Source organism: Mytilus galloprovincialis, chromosome 8 (genome assembly GCF_965363235.1).
Source record: "Mytilus galloprovincialis chromosome 8, xbMytGall1.hap1.1, whole genome shotgun sequence".
NCBI lineage: Eukaryota > Metazoa > Mollusca > Bivalvia > Mytilida > Mytilidae > Mytilus > Mytilus galloprovincialis.
In genome coordinates, this window is record NC_134845.1 from 67,869,750 (window position 1) to 67,891,440 (window position 21,691).

At 31.9% G+C, this 21,691-nt stretch overlaps 1 protein-coding gene across 2 annotated transcripts; it reads right to left on the reverse strand.

The window, feature by feature from the left end:
* Nucleotides 1-9,485: 9,485 nt before the first annotated feature.
* Nucleotides 9,486-11,749, reverse strand: LOC143042429 (KRAB-A domain-containing protein 2-like). Of its 2 annotated transcripts, none has more exons than XR_012967985.1 (2): nt 10,321-10,425; nt 9,486-9,963 (listed from the first exon to the last, which is right to left on the reverse strand). XR_012967985.1 is itself a non-coding variant. In XM_076214713.1 (2 exons), the coding sequence occupies exons 1-2, from the start codon at nt 11,702-11,704 to the stop codon at nt 9,670-9,672; spliced, it is 1,041 nt and encodes a 346-aa protein (XP_076070828.1). In that variant the 5' UTR covers nt 11,705-11,749; the 3' UTR covers nt 9,486-9,669. The 2 variants fall into 2 exon arrangements, 1 of the variants encoding a protein (XP_076070828.1); XM_076214713.1 differs by lacking the exon at nt 10,321-10,425 and adding an exon at nt 10,958-11,749.
* Between the last annotated feature and the right edge of the window lie 9,942 nt (nt 11,750-21,691).

The window sequence follows — 21,691 nt, forward strand, 5'->3', positions numbered from 1 at the left end:
TGCATTGTTAAGATAATTCTCAAGTTATAAGTTATGTGGAGGTGACATGGGATAATGGTTTTTATGTAAAAGTTCACTGCTGGACAACAGTGAATATTTATTACTTCTTACTGTTTTGGGAAAGTCTGATGTCAATGCTACTAATGTGCTAACCATGAATACAAAATTTTATGAGGATATCTCAACTGGTTTCGAAAATACAGCATGTACAAATTCGGCATGCATTTGCATACATCACACATAATCAGACAAATAGGGAAATTCAAACAAAATTCTGACTAATCATCTTAATTTGAATGTAGTATATGTGTTCCACCTCAATATTGTATTATATTTTAATCTAGAAATTCAATATCTATAATGATGATAAAAATATTGTGTATGGCGGAATTTTATATGTTAAACAAGTAGTTCACATGGAAACAATAAATATTCTAGGATTTGTTTTTCGTATTCTCCAAATGACTTAAATTTTAAATCTATTGTTGTTTCTGATGGTAATGTATTGTGTTCATGTCATTGTCCCTCAATCTATTTCTTATTTACATTGACACTTCGAAATCCAGTCATGTAAGTTTCCTGTTTTAGTTTTAGTTGGTTTTCAACGAGTTTCGTTCGTGTTATCGTATGTTTTGAATGTGTGTTTTGTTTTTTAAATGTTTTTAAAAAAAAATCAAAATTTTCATCAAAAGTTCTGTTCTTGATGAAAATAAATGTTTATTAGATTATCCTTCATTGGTCAACCACATTTAAAGCAACAGTTGGCTTTGGACAGAATATGTCATTATTAGTTTCATTATAGCAATATTCCCCTATTTGTATATAGAGAAACAAATATACCACGGTCTTGCTGTATTTCATCCTTAAATTGTTTATGTTGTTTGGCATAATATATTGTGATATAATAGTGTTCTTCTTTCTAAACATGTTAATGATAATAGCCTATGAGTTGCATGGTTCTTTACATGTCAGTATCATGTTAAACATCTGTGTTTTGATGTATCAACAATAAAGTGGTGGTATGTGCTTATATACTGCAATGTTAAAACATTTCTGAAGGTATTGGTTCCAATTTTAGTATATTACAGTTTTCTTCATATCCCTGACTTTACACTGGACAATATTATGGCTGTTCCTACTAGACTTGGTGAAACTAGCTGTTATCTGCAAATAATAAAATATAAATGCTATTACATCATTAATAAATATTACACAAAATGTAGCCAGAAGAGATACTACATTCAAAACAGGTTCAGCATGCATTTTTCCAGCAATAGATATAGGATGCGAACATAATATTTCAATATTTTTATTAAATATATATGGTTAATCAATGCCGCCGGCCATCACTGCCACAGTGATAAGATTCAGTGACAGATCCAGGGGTCAAGAGGGAATGTTAGAGCCCACCGCCTCACGCTCATTTGACAGCTTGAAACAAATATGATTTTCTCAATATATATAAATTTCAGTTTAAAATCATCGAAAACCTTTAATTTTAATTGTCACACATTCTTTTGGGGTAATCTTTTATTGGGAATAACACCACCTTAAAAATCCAAGATTAACCCCCTAAACTTATAATGTAATCTGTAAAAGCAAGCACATTTAGGAACGAGGTATGTTGTGACAATTACAGACAATAATCTTTCCTATTTATGTTGTCCTTGTTACACCTCTTTTAACTCTTAATTTAATTATCATGATTATGCAAAGACATTTGAATATGTTTCTATTTTTATGTTGATGCATTTTGACATTATGGCAATTTTAAGTGTTGCCACAGTTAAACTCTGGTACATTGTATCTTTAAAAGTAAAATGTCAATAAAAGAATTAAACAAAGACATGATATGAAGTCCTTAATTAATGAGAAAACCAAGGTGAAATGTAAATGAACTCATTCAGATTTTTTATTTATTATTTAAATTTGTATATTGAAATCAAATATTTAATAAAATAAGAATTATGAAAACTGCAAGGAGTCTTAAATAGAAAAATGCTTTTGGCATTAGATAAAAATATGATCTTTGCTTTGTTTAAAAATCGGTTTCCTGATAAAAAAGAAATATATACCACGATATATAAAAATAGAGAGATGTGGTGTGATTCTAATGAGATTAGTATCTAATAAAGTTAAAATGAAATAGTATTGTGCAGCCTTCAACAATGAGAAAAACCCATACTTTATAGCTGGCTGTATTAAAATTTCCAGAGCATAAAAAAGGTGAGACAATTCAAAAGAAAACAATTAAGTTAAAGAGCTTAATTCATAACAAAACAATGATGAAAAAGACGTATGACAGATATGATCATACCACAACCACTGAACTGCAGGTGATCAACTTTAAAAGTTGGGAGGGGGTGTTACATCCCAAATGGAACTACAAAACCAGTAGCAATAAGCCTAACTTAAAACGTCTATAGGACGCACAGTGACGAAAACCACTTACATAGGAACAAAAGTCAAAAGGAGATGTAATATAAATGCACATGACTACTACATGTATATAACATTTTGTATATAAAATTGTCTTGTTTCACTCAACTTTTTGTTCTATCTAGACTAAGTTAGAAAGACAATTTGTAGGTTGAGCTAAACAAGATGAAATTCAATGACTTAAATAATAAAGCCACTTCATACATGCCATATATTTGTACATTTCATTTATAAGGAAATGTAAAGGTTGGTATAATATGCATTAAATATAGATGCTTTTCATGCTACGTGCAGTATACTATGCATATTCAGACTGTAACATGAAAATGCAGTTTACAGATTCAATTTGGCGCTGTCAGTGTAATCTGTCTGTTAATTAAAATCATAGGGGTTGTAACTTTAACTTTAACCATGTTTCTGAACTTCAGATGCATTAATTGGGGGTAATATATTTATGATTAAATTTTGTCAATTTCAGATAATACTAGCTTAAATACTCTGTTTTGAGGTATCATAAAAAGTCAATATGTACATGGTATAACATCATAATGACATGTGTCTTGTAACAAAAAAGTACATCTGAATTTATTATTGATTTAGAAAGTTAATTTTTAAATTCATGTAATAAACATACATGTACATGTATTTGAGTGCATGTAATATTAATAGTACATGTATTTTATTTATACATGCATTATGCTTACAGTTCTAAAATTGATACATGTCATATCTGTTGATTGGGTACTAAGCCCTGAGCTTCTTTTCAATTTATTGATTTTCCTTAACAATTTTAGAATTTTATCTAATAAACATGATTACACAATATAAATGTTAACATACAATATTAATAATACAATTATTAATTTATCAATTAATGTATTTTAATCTGAATTTCAATTAATCAAATTACCTGTATCTTCCGGGAGTTTGGTATATTTTCTTTACTGGAAGTGCATAAGTCCCTGTATTAGGTTGCTTGTTAAACATGTACATGATTGTCTTCTGCAAATCTGGTTTTAAGAACATGGCTTTGGCACCTCACTGTTTAGAAATCTTTAGATATGTAAGAAAAAGTGTAAACCAACACTTGTGTACTTCACTTCTGCCGCACATGTTCCATACATTTCCGATTTTACTATTTTGTTTGTATATAAACAGATAATCCTGCATAACTGACTCGAATTCACTCCATATATTTTTAAACAGCGCAAACATCATCTTTTAGATTATCGCGCTGAAAACTTTCTATTCTGGCAAAACATAATTCACCAGCCATCCGTACCTCCTCAATAAACTATCAAACTGAGGTGATACTTTAGCAAAACGAAACGAAACTAGCTTCAGACTCTTTCACTTTATCAACTTTCGTTTTCGGTAAAGGAAGTAACTTATAATGTGATCAGGCTAAAATACGGAATCTTGTTAAAATGGACTTTGATAAATATGAACAATTACGAAATACGCACACATGGTAAGCTGTACATGTGATATGATTAATGGAAGAATATTGTGTTTGGCAGCAAACAAAATGATTTTGCGGGTGCTCGACAACGTTAACTTTTCATCGTCAAAGCCGAAATTACGTTTTACCGCATCTGGGCCCTTTTTGTCAGACGTCGTCACCTATATTATTGAATATTATGTTAAAATTAGTATGCATTTCTTTTTCCAGTTTGGTAACACTGCACTTCATAAGGTTTTATTTAAAACAGGGAAAACTGAAATCGCAACGTTGCTTATAGATGGTGGAATTAATCTAAATTTACAAAATATGGTAAGTGAATGATAAATCACATTAGAGTTACCAATCATATGTAAATGTTTGATATAACATCTCCATTAATATTCTAAATGAACCTAATTTGCATTCCGAAAAATAAATGATGGACGTCAAAATACATAATTGTAATCGAATAAAAAAAAAAATGGACAATATTATCAAATCGTACACGTTCGAAAAGGAATGAATTGTATTTATTCTCACGAAACGGTGATCAAACACATTTTACATACTTTCTCTACTAGGTATCACATTATTCTAACAAAGACATGAAAACGTTATCCGCAGATATTTGTTAAATAAACTGTATTTTTGAAAACAATGTTTCCTAGCAAATCGTTAAAAAGGAAAGAAAAGTATTATGTTTTTTTTTTGTTTTTTTTTTTTTTTTAGGAAAAGTATTATCAGTTATTAGCATGTTAGTGCTTGGTCCTAGATATCACTTATAAAAACAGTTTAACTTCTTACCTTAAGGTCAACGGGCATTTGATTGAAGACTTTGTAGCATTCACATTTTCAGAAACACCTTTAAAAAGAAACTATTTTGTTTAGTTAGTCTATACAATGCATGTAACAGAGATGCCAAATATGCAAAAAAAAAAAATCATTCAACAAATTTACAAAACATGTACAAATAATGACATATTTCAACTGATTTTTATAGTTTATTGTTATGTTATACTATTACATCACTGTCGTCTCAATTTGGGTGGAAGGTTTGGGATCTCGCCTACATGTTTCGCCCCGCCACATTCTGTATATATGTGCCTTTTTCAAGTCAGGAGCCTGAAATAAAGTGGTTGTTGTTTGTTGGTGTGTTACATATTTGTTTTTCGTTAATTTTTTTTACATGAATTAGGCCTAGAGTTATCGATAGCAGACTATGCGGTATGGGCTTTGCTCATTGTTGAAGGCCGTACAATGACCTATAGTTGGTAATTTTGGTGTCATTTCGTCTCTTTTTTTTTTATATATGACGAAAAAAACATCACAGTACACAACAAACAATAATGAAACTAAAATACTGGGTAAGACGAACTTACATACCAGAAAGGTACGCAAATCATTTGTTTCGTGTGGTTTTCGTCATGTCTCTCATATACATGCATTGCTCCTAAACATATGCACTTCTTTTTAAAACCAAAATCTTATAGTTGCACCTGATGCAATTATTGAAAGTTAAGTCTGTAAAATGGCTCGTGACTCTTAAATTTGTATAACAGTTGTTATACTCTAGTTTTAAGTTCTGATGAGGTAGAATAGCCAAATGTGTCCAACGGAAGTTGTCCTATTTCATTTTTCACAGCTGAACAACAGTGTATTTGCATTGCTACTACCTTGTTTGCAGGTGAAGTTGATTTGGTTTCCTCTCTTTGTTTTTGATTGTATAGCAAAACACCACGTTGCTGTCTGTTGCCTTAATTCGGCTTAATCAACTGATAAAATATTAACAGCTATACGAAATATCGCTAAATTATATATTTTATTATTTTAATTATTGTCACACACAGTTATATGACATGTATGATTATCATGTTGTCTACCAGCTCGACTTGCTATGCTAAATGCAAAACAACGTTTTGGCACGTTAGTTGATGCGTCCTTTATCATTACATTTTTTGTTAACATTACTTTGTTTTGATTTTCAGATTGGTAATTCTGCACTTCACGAGGCTGTAGTAAAAGGACAAACTGAAATCATAAAATTGCTAATAAAAGGTGGTATTAATCTAGATTTACAAAAGAAGGTTAGTGGGTTATTTATCATATTGATTTCACAAATCATGTCAATGGTGTTTGTTTAGGGGCCAGCTGAAGGACGCCTCCGGTTGCGGGAATGTCTCGCTACATTGAAGACCTGTTGGTGACCTTCTGCTGCTGTTTTTTTTCTATGGTCGGGTTGTTGTCTCTTTGGCACGTTCCCCATTTCTATTCTCAATTTTAAAAAATAGTAAACACTGGACACTTTCAATTTGCAAAACATTCATTTGCCGAACCGCCGCCGACTCTCCTTAAAGCTTCAGAATCGTGTATATAAACAAAATGTGCGGAATTACATGATATTCAATAATTTCACCGCTTTTCTGCTGTTATTGTTATATATATTTTGCAATTTTAACTAGAAAAAAACATGGAATTTTGAATATCCATGGGACAGGGCGACATCCATGGGATAATTGTAGTCCTATGGAATATTAGTTGTCCAATGGGACAAAATAAATCCAATGGGACCTAGTATCCGACAGGTTTTTTAATATCCCATGGGACAAAACAAAATCCTATCGGATTCAAATTATGAATATACCTTAATGTGCATGTTACAATGAATTCTGTTTGGTAGTAAATTGTTATCAGATGAATCTTTTTAGTTGAATATCTTTTTTTCCTCTGTAAAATTAATGCACTATAATTCTCTATAACTGTTTGAAAACAACAAAAAGCAGATAATGTAAGTATCAATATATATTTGTTTATGAATTCTAGAATACATTTTTGAAACACAATTAATTTCCATTTGAAATCAATGAAAACTCTTTTATTAGGCTTAACACACCAGTTGCTATATCCCTTCACCCCAAAAATAATAGTTTCATATCATCTAGAATTGTGTGATCGTAATGTATAATCCGGTTTTTGGTCAATCAGCAGAGAACATTATCATTATTGTGGTTTCAATATCTTTTGGTATTTAATCAAACTTCAATTCATTGACATAGTAATGAACATGATGACTGATCTGACTTTTGTAATTGTTTGGCTTTTGAAAAAAATTGAAATGAGTTTCACTCATGAGTCTTAAGTTGATGAAACGCGCGTCTGGCGTACTAAATTAAAACTTTGGTACCTTTGATAACTATTTACACCACTGGGTCGATGCCACTGCTGGTGGACGTTTTGTCCCCAACGGCATCACCAGCCCATTAGTCAACACTCCGGTGTTGACATGAATATCAATAATGTGGTCATTTTTATAAATTTTATAAATTCTTTATTAACATTACCATTTTGATAACTTTGTTTTGCTTTTCAGAATGGTTATTCTGCACTTCACGGGGCTGTATTTAAAGGACAAACTGAAATCATAAGGATGTTAATAAACCATGGTATTAATCTAGATTTACAAAATAAGGTTAGTGAGTAATATATCATATTGATTTCACAAATCATGTCGATGGTTGGTATGGAATGACTAATTCTACTTCAACTGTATTGCGCCAACTTTGCATGTCGATAACAAATGGGTCTGCAGTCAAAATCCATTTACACTTTCTAATCTGAATATGTTATCATGAAAAGAAGATCAAATAGACTTAACGTAGTTTAACTAAAAATTTCTAGACATAGACAAACACATAAACTCCGCGGAAATTTAACAAATAAACTGTATTTTTGAAAGTAGTGTTCCTAGCATGAAAGTGCTTTATACTATATATCAATTTTAGAATTTGTTTTCAATGGATTACTTGGAAGTGAAAAGGTAATTTGTAGATTTATAAAAAGATAAAATTGAAATATTCAGTAAAATTACCCAGGGAGAAAATGCTGTTTTTTTTATTGTTTTTTTTTCAAAATGCCATTAATACATTTAATAATGAGGGGAAATATTTTAATAGAATAGTATAATCAAACTGCTGCACAGTACCATGTCAATTAAAGAGATCGGATCAAAAGATGGACATTAGTAAACACTGGACACTTTTAATTTGCAAAACATTCATTTGCCGATTCGCCGCCGACTCTCCTTAAAGCTTCAGAATCGTGTATATAAACACAATGTGCGGAATTACATGATATTTAATAACTTCACCGCTTTTCTGCTGTTATTGTTATATATATTTTGCAATTTTAATTAGAAAAAAACATGGTATCCTTTGCAATTTTAATGCACTATAATTTTCTAAAACTGTTTGAAAACAAACTTTTAAACGAAAAGCAGATAATGTCAGTATCATTATATATTTATTTATGAATTCTAGAATACATTTTTGAAACACAATTAATTCCCATTTGAAATCGATGAAAACTCTTTTATTAGGCTTAACACACTAGTCATTGCTAGTTGCTATATCCCTTCACCCCAAAAATAATAGTTTCATATCATCTAGAATTGTGTGATCGTAATGTAAAGTCCGGTTTTTTGTCAATCAGCAGAGAACATTATCATTATTGTGGTTTCAATATCTTTTGGTATTTAATAAAACTTCAATTCATTGACATAGTGATGAACATGATGACTGATCTGACTTTTGTAATTGTTTGGCTTTTGAAATATTTTGAAATAAGTTTCACTGATGAGTCTTAAGTAGACAAAACGCGCGTATGGCGTACTAATTTATAATCCTGGTACCTTTGATAACTATTTACACCACTGGGTCGATGCCACTGCTGGTGGACGTTTCGTCCACAACGGTATCACCAGCCCAGTATTCAAAACTCCGGTGTTGACATGAATATCAATAATGTGTGGTCATTTTTATAAATTTTCTGTTGACAAAACTGTCAATTTGTTTGGAAAAACTAAGGATTTTCTTATCCCTGGCATATATTACCTCAGCTGTTTTTGTTAAAAAAAAATGGAATTTTCAGTGCTCTTCAACTTTGTAATAGTTTGACTTTTTAGGAGCCTGAAATAAAGTGGTTGTTGTTTGTTGGTGGTAACATATTTGTTTTCGTTAAGTTTGTGTACATGAATTAGGCCTAGAGTTATCGATAGCAGACTATGTGGTATGGGCTTGCTCATTGTTGAAGGCCGTACAATGACCTATAGTTTGTACACACAAAATGTCATTTCGTCTCTTGTTATTTATATATGTCGAAAAAAACATCAAAGTACACAACAAACAACATTTGTGTATTTCAAAATTGTATTATAAATAACCTAATAGCTAGTTGTGTTAGCGTTTACTGTATTCTCATCGTCTGCATTTAACATAAAATTCTTGATATGTTCTTCTTATAAAACCTGAAAATTGTTATGTTGTCTGCTGAGGCGCTTTCTTTCTTTTTGATTCCATGTATGGCGCCATCACGTCATTTGTCTAAAGTTAGCAAGTTTTTTTTATATTGACCGTCAATATACATATATGTTAGCGGCAATAAGTGAAATTAGGCATTAAGCTTAAATCCTAGGCAATAAGCTAACGCCTAGGCATTAAGTCTAATGCCTAAATGATGTTAGGCATTAGTCTTAAATCCTAGGATTTAAGCTTAAATCCTGAAAAATGTGTTCAGGCATTAAGCTTAATGTCTAAAGTATAAATGCGAGTAAATAAAAGACATTTATTCAATTAAATAAAAATTATACATTTGTTACATAATAAAATTACGAGAACTGAAGTTTAAAATGTCATCTACTGGAAATAAAATCACAGATAAAATATGTTTTTATATTAAAACTCATCAAATATTACTTATAAAACATGAAAACTTAATACAAATGTGTGTTAAAATCATTTGTTATCACAAGTTGTTGAACTGTGGCACCGACTATTGCACTTTCTCCCGTTTTTCTTGCATTTGCACCGATTACTTAAACATTTAGTTTTACAAGAACATTTGAAAAATCCTTGACCTCCGGATAATGACTGATGGGTTGCTGCCTCACGTACACTTAAAGTTGTTTCACAATTAATTTCCTCTTCCAGAATTAAATTTTGTTTACATATTCCCATCTCATTTGTTCCAAATGTTCCTAGAAGTTGTTCAAATCTTGTAGCCACAACAGCATTGCCCTTATCATTGACCTGAAAAAATAAACAGATAAAATTCTTTTGCAGGCAGTTTGATTATTTTACTTTAAAATATCGATAAAGAATTATTTCTGAGAGTAGAATTAATTAGGTATTTGCATTTTGCGAATTATGAAATGAATTCGTGTTGCATATGGTGATTTTCAACTGTCTTTGTGGCATTAATCCGCATCTGATTTTCGTCAGGTGCAGATTCTGGATTTTTCAAAAAGTGGGGGAGGGGCCTGGTCCCATAACCCCCTTCCTACATTAATATAAACATATTTACTTTTACTTGTTTTCTTTCTGTTTAGTATTTAATAAACATGACATATTAAATGATGCAGTCAAACTTTTGATTAAATATCTTACCTCAATGACTCGGCCGAGTAAATTTCTACTGTCACCCTTCCCTCTATCAAACATAGGTATTGGTACGGCAACTGTTTGCCCAACTTCTGCCGTCCCTAGTTCCTTTTTGCTCCAGGCTATCATAGTGTTTGCCTGCTTCAGTTGACTGTCCATGGCTCCAGAACGATGTCGAACTCTGTTGGTATCAATTTTACAATTTGGACATACCACCTTTGAACCGTATCTCTCTTCACTTACAGTAGTACCACATATAACATGAATGTGTTTGTCACATTTAATACACATATGAGCTCCAGATGTATCCTTTTCACATACATAGCACTGTAAGACATCCTGAAAAATAGTTTCCATAAATAATAAGGTAAAAAAATCATTTGGTGTGGTCATACATCAGTTTTTAAAATTTAATTACAGTTTTGTGGTAATAAAGTGTTTTTGTTCATGTAAGATAAGACCTATAGGTAACCATACGGCCTTCAACAAAAACTCATAGTAAGCAGACTTTTTTTCTTAAGCTCCGAATATCATTCCTGTGGTTTATTTGTTATATATTACATGGAAGTACTTTAGTTCAAGCTCCCGCCAGGATTAAAGAGTCGTTTTTTTTTTAATATTTCTGAGACTATTTTCAACTTACCTTTTGTGTTTCATCAGTGATTGGAGTAGAAGGTTCCACATTTGGTTCTGCAATAGATTCTGGTATATCAGAGGCATCGACAATGTTTTCTGTTTTATTTTCAGTTACAGGTTGATCATTTACAGACTCTGTCTGGAGCTTAAGTAAGTCCTCTTCCTTTTCTAAGGTCATCAATATTTCCTTTGGAATTTTGGTTTCTGATGTTAATCCAATTGTTGCACATTTACCAAATAAGGCTTCATAGGGGGACCGTCCAATGCCTTTGTTTAGAGCTGAATTCTTTTGAATCTGGACGAACTTGATACCAATTGACCACTTTGTTGATTCATTGTCCCTCAGCCATGCAGTTAGCATGTCATGGATATCGTCATTTGATCGCTCAATGCTACCCTGTGATTGAGGATGTCTCGGTTTCCCATGAACGATAACAAGTTCTGGCCACATTAATTTTAACTCAGATATGACCAAAGCTGTGAATTCCCGACCATTGTCACTTTGCAGTATATGGGGCGCACCAAAAATTGTAAAAATATCAATTAAATTAAAAGCCACCTCTGATGCACATTTTGAGGTAAGGGCTTTAATGTTACAAAATTTTGTAAGGTGGTCTTGAAATACCATAATAAATTTATAGTTTCCATCTGGGTTTGATTGAAAATCCATCAAATCAACTTGTCCTCTACTGTTAAAGTCTTTAGATAAAATGGGTTTCACTACTACTCCTTTCCCTATATGTTTTTTTTTCATATAGCAATTTTCACAAAGTGACAGAAATAATTCAATTGCATCACGTGAAATATTAGCATATCCATTATTTAGATGTTTTATCATGCGATCTCTGCCGCCATGACCTGTTTCTTTATGTGCCTTTTCCAAAATACCATAGAGTTCCTCAAGGAAGACATAAATTTTGAAATTTCCCTCGTCATTCTCGCTGACTTTAGTTATCAACCTCTCAAATCCACCAATGTTAAAAATGTCATACCTTCTTAAATTGTAGTAATCTTTTGTCAATTTCTTTTCTGATGATTCCAAAAGTTTAATCTTTGCCAAAAGATCATGGTACTTTACTCTAGGGTATATGCTCCTTGTTTTCCCCGATTCGAATTTAGACCTCAAAGATTCAAGGAATTTTTCCTCAATAGACATGGTGTCACTTAATGCGAATAATCCAGATGAAGAAGTGAAAAAGACAAGATGGCCTGAGGGCATTTAAGAAATATTTTAACAAAGAAAATTTACTTATCCAATAAAATGGTATGAGCAAAAAATCATATCTTAATTTTGTCTACTTTTGACCAGTTCAAACCAGCTTGACCAGTGAAGTGTAAACATTTTCAAATAATTATTATAAGGATTATATAGAATCTCCCCTTTTTTATGGGATACAGTTACTTTTTTAAATCTTTTTTATTTTTTATACTTCCACAAAAAAGTATGAGTTAATTCTGTTTTAAATAAGAAAAGTACTAAAATTTGAAGATTTGTCAGATAAACGTATATTAATATTAGGAATATAATTACGAAAATACTTTATTTCAAGAAAAATCACTAATCATGCTAAAAACACCTAAATTCTAAAATTTCACTTATTGCCTAAAATCATGTTCGGCAATAGGATGAATAATCATCACCAAATTTCAGGTAATAAGCTTAATGCCTGGAAATTTCAGGCAATAACTTAATGCCTAGGCGTTAGCTTATTGCCTAGGATTTAAGCTTAATGCCTAATTTCACTTATTGCCGCTAACATATACATAGAAACATATCGTCAATTTGACTTAGAAATAGAAACAAGGCTCTGAAACATAAAATAACCTTTGAAACACGTGAGTGTTGTAGCCAATGATAACAGAGGAATGCTACACTTTATGTAACCTAAATTTAAGCAGGTTATATCTTTCATTTTTTACGATTTTAGACCCAAATAAAGTCCATGCTAAATGTGAGGAAAATGTGAGAGTAAGCCTCTGAAAAAAAGATTGATAATTGTTTTGGTATTTTCACCTGACTACATCCTTAAAAGTTTCTTTTGCATAATGATATTTTGCCCTCAAAATGCATTGTTAAGGCATTTCTCAAGTTATAAGTTATGTGAAGGTGACATGGGATAGTTTGTCAAACAGATGTGGTTTTTATGTAAAGGTTCACTGCTGGCCAACAGTGAATATTTATTACTTCTTATTCTTTTGGGAAAGTCTGATAATTTGTTACCTATCTTTTTCATTATTGATTTACATGTAACATGTGTAAGTTTTGATAAATTTGGTTTCTATTTGTTGACTTGATCTGTCAAGATCGATTAACGAGATAAGAAAATCTATACAAACGGTTGCCTAATTATCATTAGAGACTTACAATCTAAAACAATAATTGATCGATATAGTTATTTGATTATTATTTCTGATCCACGTTTAATTTTCTACGCTGAATGCGACAAAGCGTTGTATATTGTAAGTTGATGATAGCATCAACGCCTATGTGACCGTGACTGAGAAAATGGGTCCAGATGAACTTTTTACATATTTTCAGTTTTTTTTTTGTATTTTGTCAATGCTACAAATGTGCTAACCATGAATAGAAAATTTTATGAGGATCCACTACTGGACGAAATAACAACTGTCCATACCAGTAACAGTCGTTCGAAGACTGTAATTGTTTGTTAAAGTTGTAAGTAATAGTAAAAGTTCAATGATAAGTTAATATTGATATTAAAAGACCTCCGAGCAAAAAGGGGTGTTCAGATCCCCGAGCCTGAAGGTCGAGGGGATTTGAACACCCCTTTTTGTGAGGAGGTCTTTTAATGTCAATATTACCTTAATCATTGAACTTTTACTGACTTACAAACCGTCAAAAATATAAGAAAAGTACATAAAAAGCACTTGCAGAAACCTAATTCTCCTGAACTGGACGAGTCCAAATATGTTAAACTTAAATGATAGTTAAACAGTACTCAGACTGATATGTACAATTAACAGTTACCAAATTGACATGAACACGGACCAATTTAACGGCATTAAATCATATAATTATTAATTTATGATAAAAAAAAAAATAAAATCTAAATAACACCAAATGATAGTTTTACAAATTAGGGGTTACATTTATATTTTTTAGCCAACTTTTCAAAATAACGATTTCTAAGCAATTAAAATCCCCATACAGGCCTAATTTATAATTGACCAATGAATATTAGGCCCAACAACTTCATGCTATATATACTTGATGTTTTTGATCTATCAGTAATCATGAAATAGAATCGTAAAGATCAGACCTTAGAAAACAGTAAGTAAATTCTTCCAAGAATTAGCTTTTTAAACAGCTTGTTTAAGAACTTCTAATCGGAGAGACCTAAGGATGCATAAGGTCCTTCACAATATTCATCCGGTAAATGTTCCTTTTGTTTCTGATTTGGTAATTTTCCTACATTAAGATACATGCGAATGCAAAATAATAAGTTTTGTCTATTCAGTCCAATTAATTAATAGATCTTGCTTTATTTTTTGTGTTTTTTTAGAATAAGAACTATGCATACAAACTTCAATGAATAAAACCGTATTAAACAAGGTTTCACTGTCCCGATCAAAACGTGTTGGGTGAAATATACTTGCAAGTTCAATATATTTTATGAAAACAAACACTTTAATTTAGTCGTCCGTTATTCCCTTTTTATGTCTAAATGAAGCAAAAACACCCGAAACAAACTTTTATCTTTCTTAGTTTTATCCTTGCCTGACAAAAAAAATCATATGTTATAAATCGTATTTAAACATAAGATAAGAACAATAGCAAAACACTATTTAAAACTTTTGAATACGCAGTCAGTTATGTGATAAACTGGAGAGAACCCCCCCCCCCCCCAAAAAAAAAGAAAGAAAGAAAACAACATAAAAATTTAAATGAAAATTGTAAATTATACCATTTTACAAGATCTTGTCTTTGTGTGCTAAGTACTAGTAATGTAACAGAGAAATTAATTAAATTGATTGATTGTGGTTTGGTTTACGTCCAGTAGCAAATATTTCATGCCTGTTAATGACTATAACACATAAATTTTAAATACAATAGGTAAGTCGTACAATAGGAGGTCGACGGTGAGGTTGGACGTGAAACTTTAAAATACCACTAGAAAATGAGGGTATATTGAATAAGTACAGAAATTAAGACTTGAAACAGCAGGTAAAATTTGAACCACTCAAATAATAGGTGCAAGAGTTTTTAATTTGATCCATAAAATCTACCCTGAAGTCGATCATCCATGTCACGTGTAGTTTACAAGATCATTTCACGCATCCAATTTAAGCTAGATACGTTTAGCTCGCTTTAGTAACTGTAAGAATTCTGTGAAACTGTATTGTGTATTGTACTTAAGTTTTTGGTATGGTATTCTGTACTACCGATCACTACCGCTCTCCTGGTTGGTCTCGTGTGCGGGAGGTCATTAAATTTGTTCGAATCCCGAACGGGTCAAACAAAGACGTTAATTAAATTGGTATTCTATTTCAACGCTGAACACGTGGCATCATAGAGTAAGAGCACAGACTGGCCGGCTCAGAGTCGGAAATGTGTCCGGGTCGGGTGACTTTTCTTCCTGCGAACAAATATCTTGTGAACTTACACGATAAAAAAAAACCCGACTCAGCTTGTCAGTCTAGTAAAAAAACGGGATTAATACTCTTATTATATTTACACGTAATCGTCCTGAATATTAATTTTATTCGCCGCTGGTCGTCATCCATTGTCATTATTTATTTTACCGTTTTATTATACTGGTATATATTAAAAAGTCTTAAATTTTCATCAATCAAAATTAAAAAAATGGCAGGTGAAATATTTCAAACACTTGTGATTGTTGGGATTATTATCTTTGACGGTATATAATATTTAATCAAATGTGCCTTTTCGGATATATAATATTTGACAGAAAATATTATTCAATTTACTCCGTATAACTATTATTTAGTCATGGGTTGGTTTTGAGAATATTATTCTGTATACGGAATGTTCTATAAAAAAAGACCGAATGTTGACTTTAAATATTTTTATTTATCTGTGTCTTTGGGTTGCTGTCGCATTAATATATACCTTTATCTCCTTTTATTCAAAACCAAGATTCGCTTGGGTATAGAAATATTGACATCTCTAGACCTCTCCCGTCCGACACCATACCCTTGCTAAATGGGTGCGTTCGTTTGGCTTATTGGTTATATAAATACGTAGCTTTGTCCGATCAGAATATAATAGGAATTTATATCTGAAGCCTGGTGCAGTGAGAATTCCACGCTATCTTTACCTTAAAAGAAACATTAGAGGGAAAGACGATCTACGCACTAGTTGAATGATTGAAATGTGTAAACAACAAGAAAGATCAGCTTAATCTTTTTAAATAAGTCGCATGGCTGATTTTAACAACATTTTCTGTGACTTTTGCTAGAACAATAGTAGAAAAAAAATAATATAACAAAACCGATCAACGAGACAATATAAAAAAAAAATGAAACGCTCAAAATAAGTTGAATCTTTTTTATAAATTGTTGTCAACCTTTTTTTATCATTTTTTTTGTGCGTTTATGGCAACAATTATACCAGTGTGAGATATAGATAAACTTGAAACAGCAAATGTTGTCACCTAGACGAGACCGCCGTCATTGTACGCTTCAATATATGAGTTATTGCCACTCAATGAAGACTGTTTTTCTGTTCTAGTCCCTCCCCTATTAGTTTTGCTGGAAATTATACAATGTAACTCTTGATGTGTACTACGACAACGTTTTTTATTAATTAAAAAAAAGATGAAATGCAAAGAGAAAAATGATGGAAGAAATGCTAAGATTTACGCATAAAAATTCAAATGTAAATAAAAATGAAATATATAAAAATTGGAAAACTGTTTGAGACTATAATCAACTGATGACAAATGATTATAAATCACTAAATGAAGCTGATTAATTTATTGCTCCTTTGTGTCCAGTGGCAAATATGTCATGCATATTCACGACTAGATTCAAAGTGGATCAATTTTGAAGCAAATGTTTACAAATTTAGAGTGGCACTTTTTACAATAAGGCAGAGCGTTCGCTAGAGGTAAAACGTATGCCGTAATAGAATAGATTTAAACAATAATGATCAAACTCGTAAGTTAAGCCCTCCTTCCCTCTTTTTTCTCCACGATAGACGAATGCCATAAACAAAACGTCATGAATTTACAATTAATAACGGCCACTATAAGTAAATGAGATATGGACTTTTTTATAAATTGATTCCTATTGCAACCATCTCCCGGTTCTGGACAGGTTATTCATTTCCACAAAATACCGCCTGATTATTGATTGAAGATATTTAAGCAACAAAAAGCACTTTGAATCAAACAAATTCTTGAAATTATAAATTAAGGTATTTTGCTGGGTGTTTTTTCCCAATCCTATTTCGGACCCCCTGATTTTAAGAGGGCGTATCTAATTAGCCATGCCCGATTAACTTTAATTGAATTGAACCTCAACTTAAAGACCTACATCGGGTAAATAAGTTCGAGGTACAATAAGTTGACAATAGAAATCCTTTGTGAAATAGGATTGTCCCAGGTATCTTAGAAAATAAATTTGCGTTGAATAACAATGAAAAATGCACGAGCAGGTTTGTAACAGTTGTAACATTTGACTGTTTCGGTTATTTTGTGACTGTCCCAACTTTTCAAGTGTTTGTCTCAAACATAAATCGACTGCAACAACGCTAGAAATAGCTGTCACAAACATTAAAGGACTGATACAACTAATTTCAAGTTGTAACAGTTGGTTTACAACTGTCCCAACTCGAAAAACGTTGTAACAGTCATACATAAACTGTTTAAACGCCGAAAATGTTGTCACGGTTATAATACGACTGTTGCAACCTTTTGAAAGTTGTTACAGTTATTTGATAACTGTCCCAACACGCAAAACGTTGAAACAGTCGTAAATAAACTGTTTAAACGTCGAAAAGGTTGTTACAGTTAAAATATGATTCCTACAACCATTATACAGCAACAGTTTAATAATCCATAAGTGTCGCAACTTTCAAATATTGGTAGTCATTTTATAGACTTAAAAGTCACGGATACCAAATTTCTATCTGACAGTCCGGGATAGGTTAAATTATTTTAAATACAATTACATCGTGTGCAATTTTTTAAAAAGGCTGTTATAAAAAAGACACAACTGCCATACCCATTTAATACATTAGTATAAATAGAAACTGATTGTAAAAACAAATAACTTATTGAAATATCTGCCGCTGAAAATTTTGGGATTCCACGCTTATCTGGTAAATGTTGTAAATTAATAACTCAATTGACACTCCCTTGTCTCGCATCTCTTCGAAAAAAAACAGACCACCGTTAGATACCTGCAATTTCACATCGGACTGGTTTATGCGCATTTAATTCACAAACACAGTTACATGCACCTGTCAGATAAATTGAACAAGGTGTCTCAATTTATTTGTAAAAAACTGTATCTTATAGCATGACACTTTTCGAAATTATCATGACAACGTTTTATTTTTTATAACCTAGTTGTGAAATAATTCATGCATATAAGGTTTTACCCGTAGATTTACGAATCACATTACTTCATAATAACGGCCAATATACTATAAACCCAGCGGGAATATACACAATTATCAAACTTATCCCAGTAGAAAACTGCCGAGGGCTTAGTTCATACGACATGGACACTTTTAGAATTCATTTTTTTGTTTTTAAGCTCTTGTGACTATTTGAAAAGTATAAAAGTTACCGTACTCGGTTCTAACAATTTTGATTTATAAATTAAAAAAAAATCTCAGTTATGCTGAACTTTCAACGCATCTTTTGTAGCTATGGAAAACACTGAAATATTCGTTAATGTCTTGTATCTAAATTCAATATATATTATTTTACCGTTTTTTTTTAATAGTCTAGTCAGATTTACTCAACTTTGTACTGTTATTGTACCGAGTGGTGTCTTATTTGAGGTTCAAATGTCTTAATTAATAGCTCTCCACATGGACACAAAAATATTAACCATCGAGTTTAGATTTCGCCGGGTTTTTCTCAACAAATTTATCACATATATAAACCTACATATAAAAGTGAGGTAAATCTACCATGTGAACAGACATGACAGAGATATATTTTTCCTGAGACAAGTTCCTGGATGGACGATGTATAGATTAAATGACAGGGAATTACGTCACTGTAATAACTATTTTACATTGTAGTGATACAAATCAGTATACTCTGGTTTGTTGTTATATACATATTTGTATATTTGTTTATACAGTTACATGCATGTATGCATGTATATGATTTTCATCCATTTAAATATAATATTATTCTATATACATGATATACATTACATATGATATTTTCATATCGATATATTCCGCTATCATACTATTCTAATACATGTAATATAAATGAAAGACTGCTGAACCCACGCCTCTAAAGTTTTGTGAAGGTAGAGAATCCTTAAATGGATAAGGATGTACATGTATGCAGGGTTGTCAAAAGAAATTCTAATATAAGTGCAGTGCAAGTGAATGGTAGACACTCTTCTGTAATAACTGATTTTTCTAATAGATTGGATTGAATAGGCATTCATAAAGTCCTTCAAAACATTCTTGAGATATTCTTCTGCATGTGTTAACATATTTTAACACTGATCTATTAAATATTGATTAAATTATGTTGGTAGTCATATATACATATATGGTATTTTGGTTTCATATGATATTTTTTTTGTGTATATCAGGTATTTTTTGAATATTTTTTCTTTATGCTAGAATTGTACATGTACATGAAGGTTGCACCACCCTGACACAGGTTTATTTTTCAATGTATGTAGTGTGTTTTGTTGCTTTGCTGTTTATCATATTTGTTTGTTTGTAGCTTTTGTATATAAATCAAACTCTCATCACTGTAGGGCTTCTCGTCTGATCTTTTTTTTTACATTGACAGTGTTGCGTGCAAGGCTGAACCCTTTATATAGGGTGCTCATTATGAAGTATTAGTTTTGGTCATTGTTGAAGGGTGTGGAGTAACCTATTATATAGCTAACAAGCACATCACTTAGTCTACATGGTCTATGGTTGATGGTTGTCTCATGGAAATTCATACCACATCTCCTTATTCAAATTAATGACAAGAGTGCACACACTGAAATGTCTCGCCTTCTTTACTAATCATTGATGTTATGTTGATAGTCCTAAGTATAAAGCGTTATTACAACTGTCACATAAACTTAACATTAAACAAGATAGTTAAACAAAGACCAATGAACCATGCAAATGAGGTCAAGGTCAGATGAACCATGCCAGGCAGACATGTACAGCTAACAATGCTTCCATACAACACATATAGTTGACCTATTACTTATAGTTTAAGAAAAATTGACCAAAACACAAAAACTTAACACTGTCCAATGAACCGTGCAATTGAGGGCAAGGTCAAATAAAACCTGCGGGACTGACATAAAGATCATAATATATTTCCATACACCAAATATAGTTGACCTTTGGCATATAATATTAGATAAAAAGATCAAAACTTAAAAACTTAACTTTGACCACTGAACCATGAAAATGAGGTCAAGGTCAGATGACATCTGCCAGCTAGACATGTACACCTTACAATCATTCCATACAACAAATATAGTAGACCTATTGCATAAAGTATGAGAAAAATAGACCAAAACACAAAAACTTAACTATAACCACTGAACCATGAAAATGAGGTCAAGGTCAGATGACACCTGCCAGTTGGACATGTTCACCTTCCAGTCCTTCCATACACCAAATATACTAGCCCTATTGCTTACAGTATATGAGATATGGACTTGACCACGAAAACTTAACCTTGTTCACTGATCCATGAAATGAGGATCGAGGTCAAGTGAAAACTGTCTGACAGGCATAAGGACCTTGCAAGGTACGCACATACCAAATATAGTTATCCTATTACTTATAATAAGAGAGAATTCAACGTTACAAAAATTCTGAACTTTTTTTTCAAGTGGTCACTGAACCATGAAAATGAGGTCAAGGACATTGGACATGTGACTGACGGAGACTTCGTAACATGAGGCATCTATACATTGCTATATACAAAATATGAAGCATCCAGGTCTTCCACCTTCTAAAATATATAGCTTTTAAGAAGTGAGCTAACACCGCCGCCGCCGCCGGATCACTTTCCCTATGTCGAGCTTTCTGCAACAAAAGTTGCAGGCTCGACAAAAACCATGAAAATGTGCTCATTGTTAGATAAAACCGGCCAATCAAACATGTACACCTAACATTCATGTTATATGCCAAAAAAAATAGTGATCCTATACATGTACAAATTAGCTTATCGCATCTGAGAAACATTAAAAAATAGACAAAACCAATAAAATTCAACATTGTCCAATGAACCCATGACATTTAGCTTAATGTCTGATGAACCCTGCCAGTCAGACATACATGTACATGACATAGACTCAATTGTTCCATTCTGTCTATGATCAGAAACCAAACTTTGAAACGACTAAGACTGCAGTGTATTAGCTTTCAAATATGGGAAATGTTATCACAGTACAAAAATGTACATTAACCATGTTAACAGAAAAAGTATAGAAATTTAAAAACAAAATTTTTTAATCATGTTAATAGAATAAAATGTTCTGAATTTTTTGTAGAGTGAAATAGGAGACACACAATTATTAATTTGGCCTAAACTGA